The sequence below is a fragment of the Salmo trutta genome, chromosome 17 (genome assembly GCF_901001165.1).
Source record: "Salmo trutta chromosome 17, fSalTru1.1, whole genome shotgun sequence".
NCBI lineage: Eukaryota > Metazoa > Chordata > Actinopteri > Salmoniformes > Salmonidae > Salmo > Salmo trutta.
In genome coordinates, this window is record NC_042973.1 from 41291253 (window position 1) to 41319182 (window position 27930).

Here is a 27930-nt window from a genome sequence, read left to right on the forward strand (position 1 = left end):
ACGCCAATCAAAAGTGGTGGTCATCACAGAGGAAGTGAGGCCTGGGGAGGAATATACTCAAAACCACACCCACACACCTTAGACTTGGACTTGTTGAGGAGACCCACTCTAGCTGCCATGGGCTTGACTAACCACAGGATTTAAAGGAGCAAAGTCATGGCTTTGTTTGTTTCCTACAGCACCACTCTTTATTGTTCTAGGCTAGTCCTCTCTGTCAGGATTGCCTTAATTCACTGCAATGCTAGCCAGGAAACACTGACTAACTGCTCAGTCCTATCTCACTATGTTATAGGACATAGGCTATAGGAGATTCTTCACAAGGCTGAGTGGAGGGCTAATGCCTGGTGCTATCAAGCCAAGGTTAAAAGGTAAGGAGAAAGTCCTCTCTCACAGGAACTCCATCTTGTTAAGTGCCATTTTAATGAAAGTACATTTCAAATGCATTTTTTTGTTGTTGTAGATAATTAGACACCGCAGATTGATAATTGGATATTAAATCTTCCAGGCAAATAAGAGATACAATACATCTAGGAATATTGGAGGTTTTAAAAGCTCCTCATTTATTGGAGAGTCTAAGGTTTCCAATCATCAGCGGAATACAGTGCTGGTTAAAGGTAGCGAGTATAAATATGATATTCAGCCCTGAGCGAGGGGCTGTATGGGGAGCCACAGTGGAGCACTGAGACTGTCAGTATGAATTAAGAGTACCGTGCTCATCCCTGGCTCCCCACAGTTACTCACACGCACGCACGCACGCACGCACGCACGCACGCACACACACACACACACACACACACACACACACACACACACACACCCATCCCTCATCAGGGCTCATCAAAAAGCAGACAGCTATTCCTGCTGCTCCTATGGCAGTGTCTCATTCCTACAGTGACACACTAATCCAGCTCAGCCTGTGGCCAATCTCTATTCCTGTTATAGTTGTTCTAATACTTACAGACAAACACGTTGCCTCTGATAGATGCAGGGTGTTTATAGCCATTCAGACCACTACAACAGCTGTAAATAGTTACATTAACTACAGACAATTCCTCTCAACACTTCTAAGTCAGCATTCTTGGTTGAGGGACAGATTCACAAACAACTCCTGGACCCATAAAACAAAGCGTCTCAGAGTAGGAGTGCTGATCCAGGATCAGTGTTGCCTTTTTGATCATAATGACCAAGATTATATGGACGGGGGGAGCTGATCCTATATCAGCACTCCTACTCTGAGACATTATTTGAATGGCCATGAACTCTGGACGACATGAAAGGCTACAGAAGATGTTGCCCTAGTCTTGTCCCCAGTCGCAAAGCTAATGTTACTCCACATGTAGCAGGGTGTAAATAGTACGGGGTAATGGTCCAGCAGTATTAGAGGGAGGACTCTGACCTCCTTTTAAAAGAAGGACATTTAACACTCCATTTGTCTGTTTATGACTGCACCAGGCTGTGACACTGGATGGGTAATGGTTTAGTTATCTGGCCCGGAAGTGAGTTCCTTTCCATAGCCTGCATGGGTAACATTATCACCACTCTGGCCTGGCTACTCAGACCAACTAGTCGCTATGCAGGCTCCACTGTGTGTTACAGTCGCAACATCGTAACTATACAAATGCATGAATGCATATCATTCCATTTGTGTGTTTGCTAAGTTAAGGTGTAGTTTCACCTGCCATTGTATGGTCCTGCTGTATTTTAGTTTCCAAAATACAAATCACAAATATTTCTGCCTGAGCATATTCATGGTGAATTTTGTTAGCAGAGAAACAATTTTTTTTGTTTATTTTTTCTTCGATTGTCCATTAGATGTCTTTATATGATCTGTATTTTATGTAATACAGTTGAAGTCAGAAGTTTACATACACTTAGGTTGGATTCATTAAAACTCATTTTTCAACCACTCCACACATTTCTTGTTAACAAACTATAGTTTTGGCAAGTCGGTTAGGACATCTACTTTGTGCATGACACAAGTAATTTTTCCAACAATTGTTTACAGACAGATTATTTAACTTATAATTCCCTGTATCACAATTCCGGTGGGTCAGAAGTTCACATACACTAAGTTGACTGTGCCTTTAAACAGCTTGGAAAATTCCAGAAAATTATGTTATGGCTTTAGAAGCGTTTGATAGGATAACTGACATCATTTGAGTCAATTGGAGGTGTACCTGTGGATGTATTTCAAGGCCTACCTTCAAACTCAGTGCCTCTTTGCTTGACATCATGTGAAAATCAAAAGAAATCAGCCAAGACCTCAGAAAAACAATTGTCGACCTCCACAAGTCCTGGTTCATCCTTGAGAGCAATTTCCAAACGCCTGAAGGTACCACGTTCATCTGTACAAACAATAGTACGCAAGTATAAACACCATGGGACCACGCAGCCGTCATACCGCTCAGGAAGGAGACGCGTTCTGTCTCCTAGAGATGAACGTACTTTGGTGCGAAAAGTGCCAATCAATCCCAGAACAACAACAAAGGACCTTGTGAAGATGCTGGAGGAAACAGGTACAAAAGTATCTATATCCACAGTACAACGAGTCCTATATCGACATAACCTGAAAGGCCACTCAGCAAGGAAGAAGCCACTGCTCCAAAACCGCCATAAAAAAGCCAGACTGCGGTTTGCAACTGCACATGGGGACAAAGATTGTACTTTTTGGAGAAATGTCCTCTGGTCTGATGAAACAAAAATAGAACTGTTTGGCCATAATGAGCATCGTTATGTTTGGAGGAAAAAGGGGGAGGTTTGCAAGCCGAAGAACGCCATCCCAACCGTGAAACACGGGGGTGGCAGCATCATGTTGTGGGGGTGCTTTGTTGCAGGAGGGACCAGTGCACTTCACAAAATAGATGGCATCGTGAGGATGGGAAATTATGTGGATATATTGAAGCAACATCTCAAGACATCAGTCAGGAAGTTAAAGCTTGGTCGCAAATGGGTCTTCCAAATGGACAATGACCCCAAGCATACTTCCAAAGTTGTGGCAAAATGGCTTAAGGACAACAAAGTCAAGGTATTGGAGTGGCCATCACAAAGCCCTGATCTCAATCCTATAGAAGATTTGTGGGCAGAACTGAAAAAGTGTGTGCGAGCAAGGAGGCCTACAAACCTGACTCAGTTACACCAGCTCTGTCAGGAGGAATGGGCGAAAATTCACCCAACTTATTGTGGGAAGGTTGTGGAAGGCTACCTGAAATGTTTGACCCAAGTTAAACAATTCAAAGGCAATGCTACCAAATACTAATTGAGTGTATGTAAACTTCTGACCCACTGGGAATGTTATGAAAGAAATAAAAGCTTTAAAAAAATCCTTCTCTCTACTATTATTCTGACATTTCACATTGTTAAAATAAAGTGGGGATCCTAACTGACCTAAGACAGGGAATTTTTACTAGGACTAAATGTCAGGAGTTGTGAACAACTGAGTTCAAATGTATTTGGCTAAGGTGCATGTAAACTTCCGACTTCAACTGTATGTCTCATATGAAAAATAAAGACACTTTGAAAGACTTTGTTCTAGCGCTGAGTGCTTTCAACTTTGATAAGTTGATAGGGGGCGTTCTGAGACGACGGGTTCAATCAATGTGCCATGAGCCTCTTTCTTCTGGAAAAACGACGTATCAAGGTAGTGTACTACTCTTACTGAAGGCTGTAGTAATGTATTTTGGCATATATCCGTGCATTCTGGCTTAAGTTTGCTTTTCCTGCCATGGCAGGAAATCCAGCCATAGCGAAACCAATTATCCCCGCTCTACTCCTCCAACCTTTTACATACAGAGAGAAAGAGAGTAGCCTACTCCCTTTGATGTGCTCTTAAGAAAGAAATCTGTCTTCCATAAGCAGGCCTGTATAATCAACGCAGAGCTAATCTAGCTGCACATCTAAGTGTGTGGCACTGGCATAAGTCTTCCAAGAAGCTTCTTTTTAATCTTATAGTGTTGCTTTTCACTAGCCTGGTCCCAGATCAGTTTGTGCTGTCTTGCCAATTCTTACGGTCATTGTCACATCATTGTTTGGCAAGACAAGCACAAACAGATCTGGGACAAGCCTAGTTTTTCACGAGCTTCACTGATACTTCTAACACGTCTGACAGAGGACATTTTAGACACTGGACAAGTCAATAAGAGTGTCCTGTATGACTTGGTTTTGGTGTATGACTTGGCTATGATGTCAATGCAGAGAAGTGTCAGTCACTTACCCACATACTCTCCCATACTTGTGAATCAGGTCCGTGTGAACACCGAAAAAGCCCTGAAAAGAAAGAAACCAACTTAGATTTTATTTAATTGATCATTTTATATGAGAGGCTTTGGTGACATCTTATCCATTCTCTCTGCTATAATGAAATGACGTGATTCCCTGTGGGTAGCTGATTGACATCTACTAAATAAGCACTGTCCGTTGTCTTAGCTACTAGTGTAAACTTCAAAGCCGCCACAAGAAACACCCTAGCAGCGCACGGCGACAGCTGCATTGATTTGTCTGACACGTCTTAACAACCTCAGACTCCTTCACATTACTGTGTCAGATGCTAACATTGACACATGACTGACATCTTAATAAATTGCTAAAACTTTACCCTGAACTATGATCCCTGACCAACAGGGTACCGGAAATGCAAAGTGTGTGTGTGTGTGTGTGTGTGTGTGTCCGTGGCGTGTCTGCGTGAGAGAGGGTATGTGAGTATGGTTCCTTAAAAACACACTCTCCTTGAACTGCGTGCTTCTCCATACAAACGAGTCGTTTTATCTGAAAAACTGCCTTTCATCTTCTTCCAGTTCACTTGTTCGCAATCTTCTACAGAACAACAACAACAAAAAGCTTGACAGACTGACAGAAAGAAGGAGATGTGACGAGGGTTTCAGTTCTGCTGTGCATTGATCTTCACTATTGATCTGATTTGGGTTTTACTATCCTTGTGGGGACATTTCGCCAGTCCCCACAGGGAAAAACGTTTAGGTGTTAGGGTTAGAGGTTTGGGTTTAAGGTTAAGGTTAGGTTAAGGGTTAGGGTTAGGTTTAGGGGGTTAGGGAAAATAGGATTTTGAATGGGAATCAATTGTTTGGTTTCCACAAGGACAGTGTGTGTGTGTGTGTGTGTGTGTGTGTGTGTGTGTGTGTGTGTGTGTGTGTGTGCGTGTGTGAGAGAGAGCTTAACTCATCACAGTTCTATATTACTAAACATCAGCCAGTGTGACTTTAGACTCAAAGCATTGACTTCCTTTCACATCGATCTGGGGAATGAATCCATGGTAGGCCTACTGCAACGTAGCTGAGCACACTTAATTCAACCACACTTAATAATTGTACCCTTTTAGATCATAATGAATAAGATTGTGTAGACAGGGAACCTGATCCTAGATCAGCACTCTGATACACTTTCTGAATATGGGCCCAGTGCAGATGCTTGTTTGTCCCACTTATCTGTTATGAATTAAAACGACACAACCAGTCGGATGTTGAACTGTTGGAAAACGTGTTGTGGGGATGCTTTGTTAAAAATCGGCACCAGAACTAAGGGAGAGGGAGTGAGGCAAACATGTAATATTGTTTTGTTCTCAGTATGGGGTCTCGGCATCATTTGCATATTTGAATACAACACACTGCCAGTATCGCACTAAAAGCATACAGGAGAAGAGCTACAATTTTAAGTGACGTTTTCTCAAAGAATCCAAAACACAGAATACTTGTCTACTTCAGCATGCTCATCCCTATAAGAGAGTGACCTGTAAGAGATTCCCTGCAGTCATGAATCTGTATTCACATGCAGACCAATGGTTTGACCCTGGCGTGTGTGTGTGTACTATGGGTTTTGTTAAGCCTTTGTCTACTGCAGTGTGTACACTTACTGCCTCCCTGTCTGTGCACTAGATGCACCTTGCTCTTGGCACATGTTGCATGTGCTGCAGCCTCCTGTCATCTGAGGGGATAACGTTTGTCTTGTTGTGATGGCTAGCCTGGCTGTGAAGTAGTCCCTGTGTGACAGACAGTGGAGCCGTTAGCCAGGGGATTGATGGGCCTGATGAAATATACAATAGGTCCCAACACACGCCCCGCACACACACACCCACACGCACACACGCGCACACACACACACACAAATCTAATAACCCAGGCAGGCCTGCTATCCTCTCCTCTCATCACACAGTGAACTCAGCAGAATGGATCAGAGCGGACCTCTGTGTCCCGCATCACCTCTCATCAACACACTACGTCTGACGAGTAACAATATCACCGTGGAGAAGGTGAAGCTTAAGAAACAGGGTTATGGTGTCACGTGGACTACTAAATACATGGTACTATCTGCAAGCACACACAGTGTTATTCCCCTGTCTACCATCGATACTCTGGATCCAAGGCTGATACTCCACCTCTCCGTGAGGGCTCAGACAGCAGGGCCCAGATCCACAAAACACTTCGTTCTTACGCAAAAAACTTAAGAAGCTTGTTAAGAAAAAAAAGAAGTTCATAAGATAGTTTGTAAGTGCAATTCTCCAAAAATATCTTAAGGTTTAATGATTTTCTTACGAACTTGTCAAATATCTTCTTACAAATCGTCTTAAGATGTTTGTTGCTCTGCAAAGGTTTTAGCAAGCTATCTAGCTAGCAATGGCAATCATGTTAGCATATTTCTTACTGAGATGACTGTTCTAAAACATGTTCTTGGGTTTAAAATAATCAATACTGAAACTTTCAGAGGTTTGTGAGGGATTTAAACATGTTCAATTGCTTTCACGAGCTTCTTCTCTCACTGCCCTGAGTTTAAGACAAGGTTTAGCTATCTTGAAATGAACAACATTTCCATCAACTTTATTTCCAACAATCTAATTTCTTCTTAACTTTTTGCTTAAGGAGAAACATAAGAAATAGTGCAATCAAATGTACAAGAACCTTTTTGAGGAATAGCAACTTTGCTTAACTTTATTCTTAAGTCTATAGTTAAGGACAAAATGGCAGTTAAGAAGAAATTTCTTCTTAAGAAGGTTTTGTGAATCTGGGCCCAGGAGTGTACATATACAGTAGAACCAAGCTCAAGCTCTTTCACAGGAGTTTTACCCACATTCAAGAGACTACGATTATGAATTGGTAATATCTTAGACAGAGCCCTGATACTCTGTAACTGACTCTGCAGTCTGACTAGTGCACGTTGAGCGTATTGCTGTCCTGCCACTAGATGTCAGTGCAGAGCAGAGACAGGGCTGGTGGAGGGTTGGTGAATGCTCCCCAGGGCTTTTTATAAAGCTTGTCTACAGAAAGGGTTTGCTTGCGTGACCTTCTCATAGATGGCATAAGAATAGAACCGTGAACAATGTACTCATGTGCCGTGCATGTCTGCAGGAGTTAGGGGTAGCACTGGAAACCAGTCAAAGATGATTAGGATACATTTCCCTCAGTAGTCAGTGGATCAGGGTGTTGGAAGAAAATGTCTTACATTCATGACCAAGAACACATGCTAAAACTGCCTTTCTGTCTCAACTCTTTCTCCGTCTTTCTGCGAGGCAGTAGAATCAGAGAAGAACCAGAGTTGAATAGCCTGATTGCCCCCCCCCCCTTCACCCATCCCTTTGGAGGCAAACCACAGACTGAGAACAATAGGGGAGTCTCAAAGAGGCTTGCATCTCCACATAGAAAAAAAGCTGTGGTGGGCATTCATTCAGTCTTCATGTTTACGAAGAAAACTCCTACATATGATCATATGAAAGAGAGAGGGCTCCTCAATCCTCCTCAACCCTTCTGGCTGAACTGAATAGTGGTCCGTTGGCTCACAAAGGGGAACCTGTCTCATTAAGATGCTTATAGAAAGCACTGGGCTAGTTGATATGCAAGGCGAGAGTGGCCCACAGTTTTCCTGCTTTAGAGTTAATTAAGTACCAGGAAGACACCGTTTGGCAGAGTGCCCCGGCTGGTCTACCCCCCTCTCCCCTCCGGAGCCCTGGGATGGCTACCGCCCTGGCATTCCTGCAGTCTGGGCCCCCATGGAGGGGTGATGGGTACAGAGCGTTGGGGTGCGCCCGACAGAGTGCCCCTTCATGGTGCTGCCCACTGCACCAGTCCAAACTGTCTCCATTCATCCATCTCTCTCTCATCTCTCTGTTTCCCTGTTTCTTTACCCCTCTCTTTTCCTCTCCTTCTCCACAGTCCCTCCCTCTCCATCTCTCTCTCCCCCAGTCTTTTTATCACTGCAGAGACCGTCGCATAGCAATACCGGACACACAGTGCTGCCGGTCACCAACAGAGGCATACTTCATCAAGTCCAGGATAGTGTGTGTGTGTGTGTGTGTGTGTGTCAAGCATGCGCAGGACAGACTCCCCCACAGCTCCTGCCACAGACAACTCTTAATTGAGGATTCATCACTGACGGAACCAATCAATAGGTTGCGGTCTTGACTCGACAACGCAACATATAGCATTTGGAAGTTTGTCCTATCCGAATTCCTCTAACGACTGCAGCAGAATGAAACACAGCAGCAAGGCCTTGGGTTCCACCTGAAACGGTACCCTATTCCCTATATAGTGCACTACTTATGACCATGGCTCTTGTAGGGAATTGGGTGCCATTTCGGACGGATCTTTGGTCTAGGGAGAGATAGACATTCCTCTCTCAATCTATTCACCATGCCCAATAATTACTCTGCCTCACTTTGTAGTTCCATTCAGAGAGTCTGCACCGCAGTGTCCTCTGCTTTAGCCTGACCTTGGGAGTCATGGAGAGATGTTGGCCAGGGAAGAGGCTGGACCATGCCATTAAATCTGTGGGGGTTTACCTCTTAGAGCTCTCAATCTCTTGTAAGCTAGGCCCGGTAATACCAGCTCTCTTTCGCTGGCTAATGTACTGTTTGGCTGTGTTGTGTTGAGGGGCCAGAGAGGTTGAGGGGATGCCATCTTTACAGGGGGGCACATGGGGGTGGTGGTGGGTGAACCTCTATATCTGTGGCTTGGGTATCAGAAAGGGTCAACCAGCCAGCCAGCAAGCCAGTCAGCCAGCTAGAGATAGAGCTCAACCAGAGCGCTAGGGAGCAGTCAGCCTGCGTGTCACCCTGTCAGCCAGCGAGCCAGCCAGGGATTGAGCTCAACCAGAGGAGTGTGGGGGTGGGGAGCAGTCACTCTGTGTGTCAGCTAGTGATGGGGGGGAATAAATACAGTTACATATCGATATACATATCATTTACCGCTATACATATCATTTATTGCTATACATATAATTTACCGCTATACAGTGAGGGAAAAAAGTATTTGATCCCCTGCTGATTTTGTACGTTTGCCCACTGACAAAGACATGATCAGTCTATAATTGTAATGGTAGGTTTATTTGAACAGTGAGAGACAGAATAACAACAAAAAACTCCACAAAAACGCATGTCAAAAATGTTATAAATTGATTTGCATTTTAATGAGTGAAATAAGTATTTGACCCCCTCTCAATCAGAAAGATTTCTGGCTCCCAGGTGTCTTTTATACAGCTAACGAGCTGAGATTAGGAACACACTCAAAGGGAGTGCTCCTAAACTCAGCTTGTTACCTGTATAAAAGACATTGTCCACAGAAGCAATCAATCAATCAGATTCCAAACTCTCCACCATGGCCAAGACCAAAGAGCTCTCCAAGGATGTCAGGGACACGATTGTAGACCTACACAAGGCTGGAATGGGCTACAAGACCATCGCCAAGCAGCTTGGTGAGAAGGTGACAACAGTTAGTGCGATTATTCGCAAATGGAAGAAACACAAAAGAACTGTCAATCTCCCTCCGCCTGGGGCTCCATGCAATATCTCACCTCGTGGAGTTGCAATGATCATGAGAATGGTGAGGAATCAGCACAGAACTGCACGGGAGGATCTTGTCAATGATCTCAAGGCAGCTGGGACCATAGTCACCAAGAAAACAATTGGTAAGACACTACGCCGTGAAGGACTGAAATCCTGCAGCGCCCGCAAGGTCCCCCTGCTCAAGAAAGCACATATACATGCCCGTCTGAAGTTTGCCAATGAACATCTGAATGATTCAGAGGACAACTGGGTGAAAGTGTTGTGGTTAGATGAGACCAAAATTGAGGTATTTTGCATCAACTCAACTCGCCGTGTTTGGAGGAGGAGGAATGCTGCCTATGACCCCAAGAATACCATCCCCACCGTCAAACATGGAGGTGGAAACATTGTGCTTTGGGGGTGTTTTTCTGCTAAGGGGACAGGACAACTTCACCGCATCAAAGGGACGATGGACGGGGCCATGTACCGTCAAATCTTGGGTGAGAACCTCCTTCCCTCAGCCAGGGCATTAAAATGGGTCGTGGATGGGTATTCCAGCATGACAATGACCCAAAACACACGGCCAAGGCAACAAAGGAGAGGCACAAGAAGAAGCACATGTCACGACTCCTACCGTAGGTAGCTCCCCCTCCTGTTCGGGTGGCGCTCGGCGGTCGTCGTCGCCGGCCTACTAGCTGCCACTGATTCCCTTTTCCCCCTTTTCGTTTATTATGTTCTTCACCCGTTTCAGGTTTACTATTTCCTACAGACCGGGCTCCCTGAACACGAAGGCCGACGCGCTGTCCCGTCTCTATGACACAGAGGACCGGCCCATCGATCCGACTCCCATCATTACAGCATCTAGGCTGGTGGCACCGGTGGTATGGGAGGTGGACTCGGACATCGAGCGGGCGTTAAGGGTGGAACCTGCACCTTCACAGTGTCCCACGGGTCGCTTGTACGTGCTGCTTGGTGTTCGGGATCAATTGATTCGGTGGGCCCACACTCTACCCTCTTCGGGTCGTCCGGGTGTGGCAAGGACAGTGCGGGGTCTAAGGGGGAAGTACTGGTGGCCCACCTTGGCTAAGGACGTTAGGGTCTACGTCTCTTCCTGTTCGGTATGCGCCCAGAGTAAGGCTCCTAGGCACCTTCCGAGAAGGAAGTTACAGCCCCTCCCCGTTCCACAATGGCCATGGTCTCACCTGTCAGTGGACTTCCTGACCGACCTCCCCCCGTCTCAGGGGAACACTACGGTCCTGGTTGTTGTGGATCGGTTTTCTAAGTCCTGCCGTCTCCTCCCGTTGCCCGGTCTCCCTACGGCCCTACAGACTGCGGAGGCCCTATTTACCCACATCTTCTGGCAGTACGGGGTGCCGGAGGACATTGTCTCTGATCGAGGGTCCCAGTTCACGTCCAGGGTATGGAAGGCGTTTATGGAACGTCTGGGGGTCTCGGTCAGCTTGACCTCCGGTTATCACCCTGAGAGTAATGGGCAAGCGGAGAGGGTGAACCAGGAGGTGGGCAGGTTTCTGCGGTCGTATTGCCAGGACCGGCCAGGGGAGTGGGCTAGGTACATCCCATGGGCAGAGTTGGCCCAGAACTCACTCCGCCACTCCTCTACTAACCTATCACCCTTTCAGTGTGTTTGGGTTACCAACCGGTCCTGACACCATGGCACCAGAGTCAGACCGAGGCTGCTGCGGTGGAGGAGTGGGTGCAGGAATCCCTGAAACAAGCCAGTGGATGGCAGAAGAGGAGCGCTGACCGCCACCGCAGTGAGGCCCCTGTGTTCGTACCGGGGAACAGGGTCTGGCTCTCGACCCGGAACCTGCCCCTCCGCTTGCCCTGCCGGAAGCTGGGGCCGCAGTGTGTAGGGCCCTTCAAAGTCCTGAGGAGGATAAACGAGGTGTGTTATAGGTTACAACTCCCTTCCTATTACCGTATTAACCCCTCGTTTCATGTGTCTCTCCTCAGGCCGGTGGTTGCTGGTCCCCTGCAGGAAGGTGAGGTGCCGGAGGTCCCTCCGCCCCCTCTGGACATCGGGGGGTCCCCGGCGTACAACATACGGGCCATTCTGGACTCGAGACGCCGGGTGAGGGGCCTGCAGTACCTCGTGGACTGGGAAGGGTACGGCCCGGAGGAGAGGTGCTGGGTACCGGTGGGGGACGTCTTGGACCCATCCCTGTTGAGGGATTTCCATCGCCTCCCCCCGGATCGCCCTGCGCCTCGCCCTCCGGGTCGCCCTCGAGGCCAGTGTCGGTGCGATGCGGGAGCCGTGCATCGGGGGGGGGGGGGGGTACTGTCACGACTCCTACCGTAGGTAGCTCTCCCTCCTGTTCGGGTGGTGCTCGGCGGTCGTCGTCATTTGTTTGTTGTATTGCTTGTGAATGCACGCTCATTTGTATTTTGAGGCGCGAGTGAATATTTTGCGCCGACCTGTTCTGTCCCATGTGTTTGGGCACTTTGGTTTTTGTGTGCGCTCTAGTTCGCTGTTGGGGCGGCTTGTGTTTTGCCTTTGTGTGTTGAATAAATAACACTACCCTGCATTCTCTGCCTCCTGCTCCTGACTCTGCACCCACTACGCCCAAACGTTACAGCACATTAAGGTCCTGGAGTGGCCTAGCCAGTCTCCAGAACTTAATCCCATAGAAAATCTGTGGAGGGAGCTGAAGGTTCGAGTTGCGAAACGTCAGCCTCGAAACCTTAATGACTTGAAGAAGATCTGCAAAGAGGAGTGGGACAAAATCCCTCCTGAGATGTGTGCAAACCTGTTGGCCAACTACAAGAAACGTCTGACCTCTGTGATTGCCAACAAGGGTTTTGCCACCAAGTACTAAGTCATGTTTTGCAGAGGGATCAAATACTTATTTCCCTCATTAAAATGCAAATCATTTTATAACATTTTTGACATGCGTTTTTCTGGATTTTTTTGTTGTTATTCTGTCTCTCACTGTTCAAATAAACCTACCATTAAAATTATAGACTGGTCATTTCTTTGTCAGTGGGCAAACGTACAAAATCAGCAGGGGATGAAATACTTTTTTCCCTCACTGTACATATAATTTATCGCTATTTGACTCCAGGTATGTGTCGAGGCACAGATCTGGGGAAAGGTACCAAAAGATGTCTGCAGCATTGAAGGTCCCCAAGAACACAGTGGCCTCCATCATTCTTAAATGGAAGACGTTTGAAACCAGCAAGAATCTTCCTAGAGCTGGCCGCCTGGCCAAACTGAGCAATTGGGTGAGAAGGGCCTTGGTCAGGGAGGTAACCAAAAACCCGATGGTCACTCTGACAGAGCTCTAGAGTTCCTCTGTGGAGATGGGAGAACATTCCAAAAGGACAACCATCTCTGCAGCTACTCCACCAATCAGGCCTTTATGGTAGAGTGGCCAGACGGAAGCCACTCCTCAGTAAAGGGCACATGACAGCCCGCTTGGAGTTTGTCAAAAGGCAACTAAAGACTCTCAGACCGTAAGAAACAAAATTCTCTGGTCTGATGAAACCAAAATTGAACTCTTTGGCCTGAATGCCAAGCGTCACGTCTGGAGGAAACCTGGCAGCATTCCTATGGTGAAGCATGGTGGAGGCAGCATCATGCTGTGAGGATGTTTTTCAGCAGCAGGGACTGGGAAACTAGTCAGGATCAAGGCAAAGAAGAACAGAGAACAGTACAGAGAGATTCTTGATGAAAACCTGCTCCAGAGTGCTCAGGACCACAAATTAGACTAGGGCAAAGGTTCAACTTCCAACAGGACAACGACCCTAAGCACACAGACAACGCAGGAGTGACTACAGGACAAGTCACTGAATGTCCTTGGGTGGCCTAGCCAGAGCCCAGACTTGAACGATCGAACATCTCTGGAGAGACCTGAAAATAGCTGTGCAGCAATGCTCTCCATCAAACCTGACAGAGCTTGAGAGGATCTGCAGAGAAGAATGGGAGAAACTCCTCAAATAACAAAATGTGGAAAAAGTCAAGGCGTCTAAAAAACTTTCCGAATGCACTGTAGCTACAGTGAGGGAAAAAAGTATTTGATCCCCTGCTGATTTTGTATGTTTGCCCACTGACAAAGAAATTATCAGTCTATAATTTTAATGGTAGGTTTATTTGAACAGTGAGAGACAGAATAACAACAAAAACATCCAGGAAAAACGCATGTCAAAAATGTTATAAAATGATTTGCATTTTAATGAGGAAATAAGTATTTGACCCCTCTGCAAAACATGACTTAGTACTTGGTGGCAAAACCCTTGTTGGCAATCACAGAGGTCAGACAATTCTTGTAGTTGGCCACCAGGTTTGCACACATCTCAGGAGGGATTTTGTCCCACTCCTCTTTGCAGATCTTCTCCAAGTCATTAAGGTTTCAAGGCTGATGTTTGGCAACTCGAACCTTCAGCTCCCTCCACAGATTTTCTATGGGATTAAGGTCTGGAGACTGGCTAGGCCACTCCAGGACCTTAATGTGCTTCTTCTTGAGCCACTCCTTTGTTGCCTTGGCCGTGTGTTTTGGGTCATTGTCATGCTGGAATACCCATCCACGACCCATTTTCAATGCCCTGGCTGAGGGAAGGAGGTTCTCACCCAAGATTTGACGGTACATGGCCCCGTCCATCGTCCCTTTGATGCGGTGAAGTTGTCCTGTCCCCTTAGCAGAAAAACACCCCCAAAGCATAATGTTTCCACCTCCATGTTTGACGGTGGGGATGTTGTTCTTGGGGTCATAGGCAGCATTCTTCCTCCTCCAAACATGGCGAGTTGAGTTGATGCCAAAGAGCTCCATTTTGGTCTCATCTGACCACAATACTTTCACCTAGTTGTCCTCTGAATCATTCATTGGCAAACTTCAGACGGGCATGTATATGTGCTTTCTTGAGCAGGGGGACCTTGCGGGCGCTGCAGGATTTCAGTCCTTCACGGCGTAGTGTCTTACCAATTGTTTTCTTGGTGACTATGGTCCCAGCTGCCTTGAGATCATTGATAAGATCCTCCCGTGTAGTTCTGTGCTGATTCCTCACCGTTCTCATGATCATTGCAACTCCACGAGGTGAGATCTTGCATGGAGCCCCAGGACGAGGGAGATTGACAGTTCTTTTGTGTTTCTTCCATTTGCGAATAATCACACCAAATGTTGTCACCTTCTCACCAAGCTGCTTGGCGATGGTCTTGTAGCCCATTCCAGCCTTGTGTAGGTCTACAATCTTGTCCCTGACATCCTTGGAGAGCTCTTTGGTCTTGGCCATGGTGGAGAGTTTGGAATCTGATTGATTGATTGCTTCTGTGGGACAGGTGTCTTTTATACAGGTAACAAGCTGAGATAGGAGCACTCCCTTTAAGAGTGTGCGCCTAATCTCAGCTCGTTAGCTGTATAAAAGACACCTGGGAGCCAGAAATCTTTCTGATTGAGAGGGGGTCAAATACTTATTTCCCTCATTAAAATGCTAATCATTTTATAACATTTTTGACATGCGTTTTTGTGGATTTTTTTGTTGTTATTCTGTCTCTCACTGTTCAAATAAACCTACCATTAAAATTATAGACTGATCATTTCTTTGTCAGTGGGCAAACGTACAAAATAAGCAGGGGATAAAATACTTTTTTCCCCCCACTGTATAGCATTAGCTACTTTTCATCCTATTGCTTGGTCTCCATCTTTTACATTTTAGTCATTTAGCAGATGGTCTTATCCAGAGCGACTTACAGGAGCAATTAAGGTTAAGTGCCTTGCTCAAGGGCACATTGACCGATTTTTCACCTAGTCGGCCCTGGGATTCGAACAAGCGACCTTTCAGTTACTGGCCCAACGCTCTTAACCACTAGACTTTAAATAGTGAGCCAACAAGTTTTCAGCACTTTTGTTTCCCTGACTAATCAAAACTAATTTTCTCATGCTCTCTATTGTCTCAGACATATAGTGAGCAAAATGTTTGAAACATGAAATCGCAATAAAATCACGTTATCGAACCGCAATACATATAGAATCATGATAATCACAATACATATCGTATCGGCACCTAAGTATGGTGATAATATGTCTCGTGATGTCCCTGGCCATTCCCAGCCCTGATGTCAGCCCGTCTGCCTAGACCATCTCAGACCTCCTCCCAGACTCTGGGTTTTATTTTGTTACATTTTTTTATTTAACCTTGATTTAACTAGGAAAGTTAGTTCAAAACAAATTCCTATTTACAATGACGGCCTACCCCGGCCTAACCCGGATGATGCTCCTACAGGGCTCCTGATCACGACCGGTTGTGATACAGCCCAGGATCGAACCCGGGTCTGCAGTGACGCCTCTAGCACTGCTGCGCCACTCAGGATCCCACTAAAATGGGTGACAGGTCTGCCATCACTGGAGCTTCTTCTAGGCACTGACTGTGTGGTGGTCAATGGCACTGGTACAGATGTCAGCGTCATGTTTATTATTGACTGTATGTTTTGTTTATTCCATGTGTAACTCTGTGTTGTTGTATGTGTCAAATTGCTATGCTTTATCTTGGCCAGGTCGCAGTTGCAAATGAGAACTTGTTCTCAACTAGCCTACCTGGTTAAATAAAGGTGAAATAAATAAATAAATAAATGTTGAAAACCGACTAAATTGGCACATCATATGTGCTGGGTGTGTTGGATACAGGAACGCCATGCCAGTAAAACACACACGTGCATGCGTGCAAATGCATCCACATACCGTATGATCATGCACTTACACACACACACACAAATACAAAGACACACACTTTCTCGTTGTTGTGTTTGGCTGTGAGTGTGGCTTTCAGAAGTGGGTCAGATGATTGTACGAGAGCACCACTCCAGAGAGGGCTCTTTGTGTCTCAGCACTCACACACACACACTATGGCAGCAGCAGCATCTCCCTTGCTTCACCTGGGGAGACTGCCCAGCTCCAGACAGACAGTGAAATTATGCAAGGCACTGAAGGCAGAGCTTCATGCATACTTAACCACCTCAGCCTGCCAGGCTGCCACTGCAGTTCAGCTGAGAAGGACACTCTAAGAGTGCTGGCTATTGTGTAAGAGGCTACGGAGCACGAGGTTCTCCTTAGATCAAGCTTTTAAAAGCATATCACTGTATCTCTCAGATATATTCATTGAAGAGAGACCATGCAACAGTCAGTGCCTATTTGAGACACCAGCCTACAGAGCACTCATTCCCATACCTACGTCAATGATGGCAGAATAAGACAAACAGGCAAAGTAGGAAGAAGAGGGATAAAAGAGAGAGCGCGAGGAAGCCAGAGAGAGAAAGTCGTAGCAGCCCTAGAAAAAGCACAGTGAGCTAGTTACAGTGAGTGACAGGTGACCCAGCCCACTCTGCCTGTCTGCCCCGCTAAGGACTATTGACCTCTGAATCTCATCAAGATCTGTCCTGCAGAGAAACATCCAGAAGCCACCGCACCATACCATTGGCTATAATCACACATAGCATTTAAAGGAATTGTCTTATAGCTGGAATGGATGTCAAACGGAATGTCAAGCATAAGAGTAACATGCTGACCACACCGCTCGCGTTGCGTGCGCGAGCGCTGCAAAATAAATGTACACATACATGTTATTCAATCACACACTGCTCGCGCACCTCAGCGAGCGTCTGCGTGGACAGGCGCTAAAATAGAAATAGGTTCTATTTGTGACACTCAACGCGCTGCAAGTCCCGCCTCTCCCATCTCCTCATTGGTTTTTAGGAGCATATACACACATGGGTGATTAAAAGATGAACTGACGTCCACACTCCAGTTGGTTGTAGTAATGCACCATAAAGTTAGTTGCCAACCGCCATATAAAGTCCAAAGAAGAAAAAAAGAAGCCTGAGGAAGGAGGAGAGATGACGAGAAAGGAATTCGGTTTACCCTTTTATCTGTGGATTCGTTGTCAGAGTAAAGGACCTTGTGCATTTCAGGTAAAATAACAACCCAATGTTTATATCCCAGGACAAATTAGCTAGCAACAGCAAGCTGGCTAGCTAAATTGCCATGAACGTTCACAGTTTTTCTCAATTGTTTACACACAAATACTGGTACTTGAGACACAATGACCACAACATGTAACTCATGCACCAACACCCTGAACCAATTCTGCTAAACTACAAGCACAATTCCTGCTTTACACTCAAATTGCAGTTCTAAAACACTTTTTTCAAAACACTACACACAATTCTTTGCATTTGGCACAATTTTCATGCAGAAAATCTCTTGTTTTCACAATGAACACACTGCCATTCAAATATGCACACTGACTCATCACATGGGCAAACACCCGTCACACAGTTTTACAATTAGCAATCAGAGCTTTGGCATAAAAGGGCAACAGGTGAGCTCTTCTGTTTTGGAGCAATGGATGCCAACATTGGAAACAGAGGCAGAGCCAGAGGAGTGAGAGTAAGAATAGGAGGACGGGGAGGACGAGGACGAGGAAGGCCAAGGACCGTAATCTCTGATGAGATCCGAGCCACTTTGGTTGATCATGTGGTCAACCATGGTCTAACAATGAGGGAGGCTGGGCAAAGAGTACAGACAAATTTGAGCAGGTACACTGTAGCATCCATCATCCGGACATTCCGAAATGAGAATAGGTAAGAAATCTACTCTCACTAGAAAATTGCAGTACTGCATATCAATACAGTACTCAATGAGTACAGTATTGCCTGTGGACTGTTCTGTAGGACTGTAAAAATAAAGTATGTTTCAAGTATTTGGGAAATGTATTCCTACTTTGTATTTACAGTATTTTACTATTTGTTTGGCAGAGCTGAAAGATTACCAACACAAGGTGGTCGGGAACGTGTTCTGTCTCCTGAACAGGAAACTGAAATCATGAACATGGTCCTAGAAAATAACGCCATAACATTACAGCAAATACAAAGAAAAATAATAGAAAACTATGAGATATTTCAAAATATTGATAGGGTAAGCTTATCAACACTGGACCGTGTCTTGCGCAGAAATAATCTCAGGATGAAGCAGGTCTACAGGGTGCCATTTGAACGCAATTCAGAAAGAGTCAAAGAATTGCGATATAACTATGTGCAAGTATACAATATATATACAATCCCACAATTGATGCATACTCTCAACACTGTATAAATGATACATATTTCAGTATTGTAATCATAATGATTGTGCTTCACAATAGTGACCACTCCATGTCTATTTCTGATATTGTCATGTGTGTTTCAGAGAGTCCTTGAGCTAGAGGTGGCTGCAATGGAGCACCAGTTCATCTTCATTGATGAGGTTGGATTCAACCTCACAAAAAGACGAAAGAGGGGAAGGAATATCATCGGCCAGCGTGCCATTGTTCAAGTCCCTGGCCAGCGCGGAGGGAACATCACAATGTGTGCAGCGATTACCCACCACGGCGTCATCCATCACCATGCTACCCTCGGCCCATCTGATCACATTCCTGGACACCCTACACAACACACTCATTCCACCAGATCAGGTAGATGGCCCAGAGCAGCTCAGGTACGTTGTCATTTGGGACAACGTAAGTTTCCACAGGGCTGCTCTGGTTCGTAGCTGGTTCACTGCCCACCCACGCTTTTTAGTTGTTTATCTCCCTCCATATTCTCCATTCCTCAATCCTATTGAGGAATTTTTTTCTGCCTGGAGATGGAAAGTGTATGACCGAAATCCACAAACGCGTATACCTCTTCTCCAAGCTATGGAAGACGCATGTGGAGATATAGCAGCTGATGCTTTTCATGGCTGGAATCGCCATGCTAGGCGATATTTCCCCCGCTGCTTGGCCAGGGAAAACATTGCTTATGATGTGGATGAGGTGCTGTGGCCAGACCGCAACAGAAGAGAGGATGCAGCATAGTTTGTTTAAATTTTTTTTTTTTTACTGTAACTGTATACATTAAATTATTCTGTTTTGTATGTAGACCACTGTATGTGCAACTTTGTGTTGGTTGGGAATGGGATGTACACTGTGTACATTGTTTTTGTGGGAAAAATAAAATATATTTGTTACCGTGTATTTGTGTGTTCTGAGTATAAAAACAATATTCTCAAATATTTTACAACACACTTTTATGTATGTAGTGTCTGTAGTAATGGCAACACTGAACCAAAAAAAGGCCTAAGTCATTATGATGAATGGAGAAGAAATGTTTTCCATTCATCATAGTGTTTTACATTGAGCACATCAGTGTTCTACTGGTTCTTATGTCTATTCATATGATGGTTTGTGTGTGTCATTTGAAAACAAAATACCATTTTGATAAGAAATAACATTGTTTTGAATGTAAAGTTTCATTTTGCTGGAGAATTGAGGGGTTTTGCCCATTGTGTGTGTGTTTTTTGATTTGTGTGTAGAGTTCTGAGAATGAGGCATGCTTTCAGAAAATATGTGTAAACAATCGAGAAACTGTAAATCAGTGATATTTAACCCTCCCACTCACTTTTTAAAAAACATTTTACATTATATATTCATCATAACAGTAATGCAATTACCAATAAGGGTAATGTATTTGGGAATCACATGGTATTAAAAGTCTTTAATTAACTTGTTAGTCGTTTATAATGAACAAATCTAATGAAGTGCAGCTAGATGTTGGAAGCCTGATTTCTCTCACCTTCAGGGGTGGTGTGTGCGGATGTCTGCGTGGGAGTGTGTGTCTGTGAGTGTGCGTGTGTGTTACTAATGTGTGTGTGTGTGTGTGTGTGCGCGTGGGGGTTAAGTGATTTACCCCAAAAAAAGACAGGCAATACCCAATCATTGCCTCGGTCAAAGGGAAGCAAAACTCTGCACTGAACTCTGTATTAAACATTTAAATATCACAATAGTTAGAAGGGAAAATATGCATAAATGAAGTTGTTTCTTTGAGTGAGAGTGTATACGTCTTCCATAGCAGTCGGTTTCTTACCTGACGAAATAGAAACATGTTCCCAAAGAACGGGGACGGTTTGGGGTGCCTGATTCCACATCGAGCCAGGGCTGAATAGGGGAATGTAGCATACCTAGAGAGAGAGAGAGGAGAGAGAGAGAGAGGAGAGATTAGAAAGAAAGAGAGAGAGAGAAGAGAAAGTAGAGAGAGACAGAGAGAGAGAGAGAGAGAGGAGAGATTAGAAAGAAAGAGAGAGAGAGAAGAGAAAGTAGAGAGAGACAGAGAGAGAGAGAGAGAGAGAGAGAGAGGAGAGATTAGAAAGAAAGAGAGAGAGAGAAGAGAAAGTAGAGAGAGACAGAGAGAGAGAGAGAGAGAGGAGAGATTAGAAAGAAAGAGAGAGAGAGAAGAGAAAGTAGAGAGAGAGAGAGAGAGGAGAGATTAGAAAGAAAGAGAGAGAGAGAAGAGAAAGTAGAGAGACAGAGAGAGAGAGAGAGAGAGAGAGGAGAGATTAGAAAGAAAGAGAGAGAGAGAAGAGAAAGTAGAGAGAGACAGAGAGAAGAGAGAGAGAGAGAGAGAAAGAGGGGACAAAATAAATAGAGAAACAGAGACAGAAAGGGAGACAAAGAGAGTCGGAGTGTGAGCTGGTAACGTGTAAAAGGGAACGGGGGATAAGGTAGTAATGCTACAGAGATTACCGCGTCTAATGTGGCAGATATGCTGCCTAAGCAGCGCCTCACACAAACACACAACATTATTACACTGGAAGGATTTATTTGTTTGGGGGAAATGTAAAAAATTCCAGACTTTGACTCCTAAAACAGAACAGCAAAATGGAACAGCATGCATTATTCATCACAGGAGCTGCTGCCGTTTTCTGCTGACATGCAAGTCCTTGGAATGTGGAAGGGGCCTTTTGTACAGGACTTTGAGGAGCATTATGGGATACGACAGCTGGGACGTTCTTTAGTCATGTAATATGCCGTCTGCTCTAAACTTGGTGGATTCTGTAGAGTGTGTGCGTGTGCGTGTGTGTGTGTATTTGAGTATCCTGGCCAATGAAAGGGCAATTAAATGATGGCTGCCTCCTTGTTTGCTGCTACAGTCACGGACTACGGGGCTAAGAGACAGGAAATTGTGATTACAGTCAGAAAATAAAGCTGTACACACAAACACTCCCACACGGGCAGGGAGGGAGATGTGACAGACAGGCAGGCTTATGGATCAGGGCAAACAACTCTGACTGGATTGAGGAAGTCATATTTCCACGTCGTACATAAACAAGCAACACAAAAAGGCCGCAAGACAGAGCAGCCAACACAGGACGGATTCACACATACGCTCACAGGCACGCAAGTGCACGCACACCAAGACCTCTGATGCTGAATGCGTGCGCACACCCACACCCCCCAAGACCTCTTATATTAAAAACCTAAATAGATTTGAACATCCACTTCATCTCCCACTAAGCCCCTGAAGGAGGCCCATTACCATATTAGTGAAACTGAAACTGTAGATGAAACGCTGGATAAGAAATCTCATCACACCGACTCATTTTAAAACACCTTCGCAATTATAAGGACGCGCGTCACACAGCCGTGACAGACAGACATCCCTCTCAATGTACATCAGAAGAGGAAGTCACGGCACATAGTAACTGCTTTGGAATTCCGTGGCGTTTTACTCCTTCAAGTCCCATACTCCCCATGTTCTAGCCTACATCCCTGATTGACACAGTTGTTAATGTCCTATGTGACGGAGTGATGCAGACTGGGTGAGATATTGTGTTTTGTTTCCACTGTTGCTGTGGCAATGTGGGAGTTTATAACGGCTGGTGGCATGGCCTCATTTACGGAGAGACAGGGGTAGTGGTGTTGTCATCAGCAGCAGGCACTTGTCACTCTGTCAGGCTCTACACGTTGACTACAGAGAACAAACATATTTAACTGTGGGCGTTGCTGTAGAGGCCATGAAGAAGACCATGAAGAGGCCATGAAGAAGACCATGAAGAGGCCATGAAGAGGCCATGAAGAAGACCATGAAGAAGGCCATGAAGAGGCCATGAGGCCATGAAGAAGACCATGAAGAAGGCCATGAAGAGGCCATGAAGAAGGCCATGAAGAGGCCATGAAGAAGGCCATGAAGCCATGAAGAGGCCATGAAGAGGCCATGAGGCCATGAAGAGGCCATGAAGAAGACCATGAAGAAGGCCATGAAGAAGGCCATGAAGAGGCCATGAGGCCATGAAGAGGCCATGAAGAAGGCCATGAAGAAGGCCATGAAGAGGCCATGAAGAAGGCCATGAAGAAGGCCATGAAGAGGCCATGAAGCCATGAAGAGGCCATGAAGAAGGCCATGAAGAAGACCATGAAGAAGGCCATGAAGAAGACCATGAAGAAGGCCATGAAGAGGCCATGAAGAAGGCCATGAAGCCATGAAGAGGCCATGAAGAAGGCCATGAAGAAGACCATGAAGAAGGCCATGAAGAGGCCATGAAGAAGGCCATGAAGAGGCCATGAAGAAGGCCATGAAGAGGCCATGAAGAAGGCCATGAAGAGGCCATGAAGAGGCCAGGAAGAGGCCAGGAAGAGACCATGAAGAATAATCAGTCAATAAACACACAAATGCTCCTTTACTGACTGACTTGTGATCTAATAAGATATGGTGAGTGCTAAGCCCAGGGAAGTGATCCAGCTGAAGCTGGGCATTACCGCACACACACACACACACACACACACACACACACACACACACACACACACACACACACACACACACACACACACACACACACACACACACACACACACACACACACACACACACACACACACACACACACACACACACACACACACACAGGTGTTCCTGAGCAAAGCTTTAGTGTTCCTACAACACCACGGCAGTAAAATGAAGGCTGGAGCATAGCTGTAATATTATTGACATACTGTATAGCCTAGAAACCAACAAACTATACCGTTGCTTCATTGAATTATGAGGAAAAGGGAAATAGACTGAAGCGTACTATGCTACAGCACATGTTCAGGTTAACCAGGCTAGGCTGTGATGTACTGTGCGACAAAGAGATGTACTCAGTTTTCGACAAGCTCTCACTTCAGCATTAGACATTCATCCATGTTGTTCAAACGTCACATTTCGAAATTGTTGCAAACGTCAAATTTGAGGTTAAGTTTAGGCATTAACTCAAAAATCTTAAGGTTAGGCATTAACTCCGAATGGTTCAGGTAAGGGTTAAGGTTTTGGATAGGCTTAAAACAAAAATATCAAAAACAACTTTCTCTGGCTGGATTCAAACTTGTTACCTTTGGAATCTGAGGCAGAGGCTTACGCCTCATATGTTGCCTTCAAATTTTTCGGGGCACTGAGCAAATTTCAGGTCTGCTAAGCGCAAATTTAAACATTGTGAAAATGTTGTGCAACTTCCAGCGCGCATTTACTGTGAACACTGAGGCTGTACCCGGTTTTAACAGTGGCCAAGTAGGCTACTGCGGGTATTTATTCATAATGTAGGCCTACCAGAATGGCCTACCATCAAAAACAATGGAGAAAATGCATCCCATAACATTTTAACAGGGAAATAGTTGTTTTATCATTCAGCCTACAGTAACAGCAGCCAATGTGTGATGTTCAATGTAGGTCTATAATCCATGAGACTTGAAAAAGTCTGCAGGGCTTGACATTAACTTGTTTCACCACTTGTCCTTCAGACAAGGAGATGACTGAAAATGTTGTGTTATTTGATTCAAGAAACCACTATACAAAATACAATTCATTATTATTCCCATACCATTATTTCAGCACAGCCGAGAGCTGCCCAGTCACACGAGCCTACCAGATGAGCTAAATAACTTCTATGATCGCTTCGAGGCAAGTAACACTGAAACATGCATGAGAGCACCAACTGTGTGATCACACTCTTCGCAGCCGATGTGAGTAAGACATTTAAACAGGTCAACATTCACAAGGCTGCTGGGCCAGACGGATTACCAGGACGTGTACTCCGAGCATACGCTGACCAACTGGCAAGTGTCTTCACTGACATATTCAACCTCTCCCTGTCTGAGTCTGTAATACCAACATGTTTCAAGCAGATCACCATAGTCCCTGTGCCCAAGAACACTAAGGTAACCTGCCTAAATGACTACCGACCCGTAGCACTCACGTCTGTAGCCATGAAATGCTTTGAAAGGCTGGTCATGGCTCACATCAACAGCATTATCCCAGAAACCCTAGACCCACTCCAATTTGCATACCGTACCAACAGATCCACAGATGATGTAATCTCTATTGCACTCCACACTACCCCTTCCCACTTGGACAAAAGGAACACCTACAGTGGCTTGCGAAAGTATTCACCCCCTTGGCATTTTTCCTATTTTGTTGCCTTACAACCTGGAATTAAAATGGATTTTTGGGGGGTTTGTATCATTTGACTTACACAACATGCCTACCACGTTGAAGATGCAAAATATTTTTTATTGTGAAACAAACAAGAAATAAGACAAAAAAACTGAAAACTTGAGCGTGCATAACTATTCACCCCCCCAAAGTCAATACTTTGTAGAGCCACCTTTTGCAGCAATTACAGCTGCAAGTGTCTTGGGGTATGTCTCTATAAGCTTGGCACATCTAGCCACTGGGATTTTTGCCCATTCTTCAAAGCAAAACTGCTCCAGCTCCATCAAGTTGGATGGGTTCTGCTGGTGTACAGCAATCTTTAAGTCATACGACATATTCTCAATTGGATTGAGGTCTGGGCTTTGACTAGGCTATTCCAAGACATTTAAATGTTTCCCCTTAAACCACTCGAGTGTTGCTTTAGCAGTATTCTTAGGGTCATTGTCCTGCTGGAAGGTGAACCTCCGTCCCAGTCTCAAATCTCTGGAAGACTGAAACAGGTTTCCCTCAATAATTTCACTGTATTTAGCATCATCCATCATTCCTTCAATTCTGACCAGTTTCCCAGTCCCTCCCGATGAAAAACATCCCCACGGCATGATGCTGCCACCACCATGTTTCCCAGTGGGGATGGTGTTCTCGGGGTGATGCAAGGTGTTAGGTTTGCGCCAGACATAGTGTTTTCCTTGATGGCCAAAAAGCTCAATTTTAGTCTCATCTGACCAGAGTACCTTCTTCCATATGTTTGGGGAGTCTCCCACATGCCTTATTGGCGAACACCAAATGTGTTTTTTCTTTAAGCAATGACTTTTTTCTGTCCACTCTTCCGTAAAGCCCAGCTCTGTGGAGTGTACGGCTTAAAGTTGTCCTATGGACAGATACTCCAATCTCAGCAGTGGAGCTTTGCAGCTCCTTCAGGGTTATCTTTGGTCTCTTTGTTGCCTCTCTGATTAATGCCCTCCTTGCCTGGTCTGTGAGTTTTGGTGGGAGGCCCCCTCTTGGCAGGTTTGTTGTGGTGCCATATACTTAAAAAAAATGTATAATGGATTTAATGGTGCTCCGTTGGATGTTCAAAGTTTCAGATATTTTTTTATAACCCAACCCTGATCTGTACTTCTCCACAACTTTGTCCCTGACCTGTTTGGAGAGCTCCTTGGTCTTCATGGTGCCGCTTGCTTGGTGGTGCCCCTTGCTTAGTGGTGTTGCAGACCCTGGGGCCTTTCAGAACAAGTGTATAGATACTGAGATCATGTGACAGATCATGTGACATTTAAATAAAGTCCACCTGTGTGCAATCTAACTAATTATGTGACTTCTGAGGGTAATTGGATGCACCAGATCTTATTTAGGGGCTTCATAGCAAAGGGGGTGAATACATATGCACGCACCACTTTTCCATCTTTTATTGTTTAGAATTCTTTGAAACAAGTTATTTTTTTCATTTCACTTCACCAATTTGGACTATTATGTGTATGTCTGTTACATGAAATCCAAATAAAAATCTATTTAAATTACAGGTAATGCAATAAAATAGGAAAAACACCAAGGGGGATGAATACTTTTGCAAGGCACTGTATGCTATTAATTGACTACAGCTCTGCGTTCAACACCATAGTGCCCTCAAAGCTCATCACTAAGCTAAGGACCCTGGAACTAAACAGCTCCCTCTGCAACTGGATTCTAGACTTCCTGACGGGCCGCCCCCAGGTGGTAAGGGTAGGTAACAACACATCCGCCACGCTGATCCTCAACACGGGGGCCCCTCAGGGGTGTGTGCTCAGTCCCCTCCTGTACTCCCTCTTCACTCATGACTGCACGGCCAGGCACAACTCCAACACCATCATTAAGTTTGCTGATGACATAACAGTGGTAGGCCTGATCACCGACAACGATGAGACAGCCTATAGGGATGAGGTCAGAGACCTGACCATGTGGTGCAAGAACAACAACCTCTCCCTCAACGTGATCAAGACAAAGGAGATGATTGTGGACTATGGGAAAAAGAGGACCGAGCACACCCCCATTCTCATCAACGAGGCTGTAGTGGAGCAGGTTAAGAGCTTCAAGTTCCTTGGCGTCCACATCAACAACAAACTAACATGGTCCAAGCACAACAAGACAGTCGTGAAGAGAGCACGACAAAACCTATTCCCCCTCAGGAGACTGAAAAGATTTGGCATGGGTCCTCAGATCCTCAAAAGATTTTACAGCTGCACCATCGAGAGCATCCTGACGGATTGCATCACTGCCTGGTATGGCAACCGCTCGGCCTTTGACTGCAAGGCACTTCAGAGGGCAGTGCGTTTGGCCCAGTACATCACCAGGGCCAAGCTTCTTGCCATGCAGGACCTCTATACCAGGCGGTGTCAGAGGAAGGTCCTAAAGGCCCTCGTCAAAGACTCCATCCACCCTAGTCATAGATTGTTCTCTCTGCTACCGCACGGCAAGCGGTACCAGAGCGCCAAGTCTAGGTCCAAGAGGCTTCTAAACAACTTCTACCCCAAGCCATAAGACTGCTGAACAGCTAATCAAATGCTCCCCCCCACCCCACCCCCACCCACCTACTACGCTGCTGCTACTCTCTGTTATTATCTATGCATAGCCACTTTGAGAACCCTACCTGCATGTACATAACTATCTCAAATACCTTGACACCGGTGCCCCCACACATTGACACACTGACTCTGTACCGGTACCCCCTGTATGTATGAATATTGTTATTTTCTGCTGCGCTTTAATTATTTGTTTTTCTTATCTCTTACCTTTTTTTTACTTTTAATTTTGGGGGTATTTTCTTGAAACTGTATCGTTGGTTAAGGGATTGTAAGTAAGCATTTCACTGTAAGGTCTACACCTGTTGTATTCAGCACATGTGACAAATACAATTTGATTTGATTTGATCAGACAA

General features: G+C 45.3%; 1 protein-coding gene across 3 annotated transcripts in view; it reads right to left on the minus strand.

Annotated features, from left to right (window-relative positions):
• LOC115152206 (thromboxane-A synthase) overlaps positions 1-27930 on the minus strand; it is a 95473-nt gene that overhangs the window by 48024 nt on the left and 19519 nt on the right. For all 3 annotated transcript variants that reach the window (XM_029696807.1, XM_029696808.1, XM_029696809.1), the window contains exons 3-4: positions 20646-20739; positions 4211-4263 (exon numbers count right to left, since the gene is read on the minus strand). In XM_029696807.1, coding sequence (XP_029552667.1) covers positions 4211-4263; positions 20646-20739 — 147 coding nt within the window. The remainder of the gene's footprint in view (positions 1-4210; positions 4264-20645; positions 20740-27930) is intronic.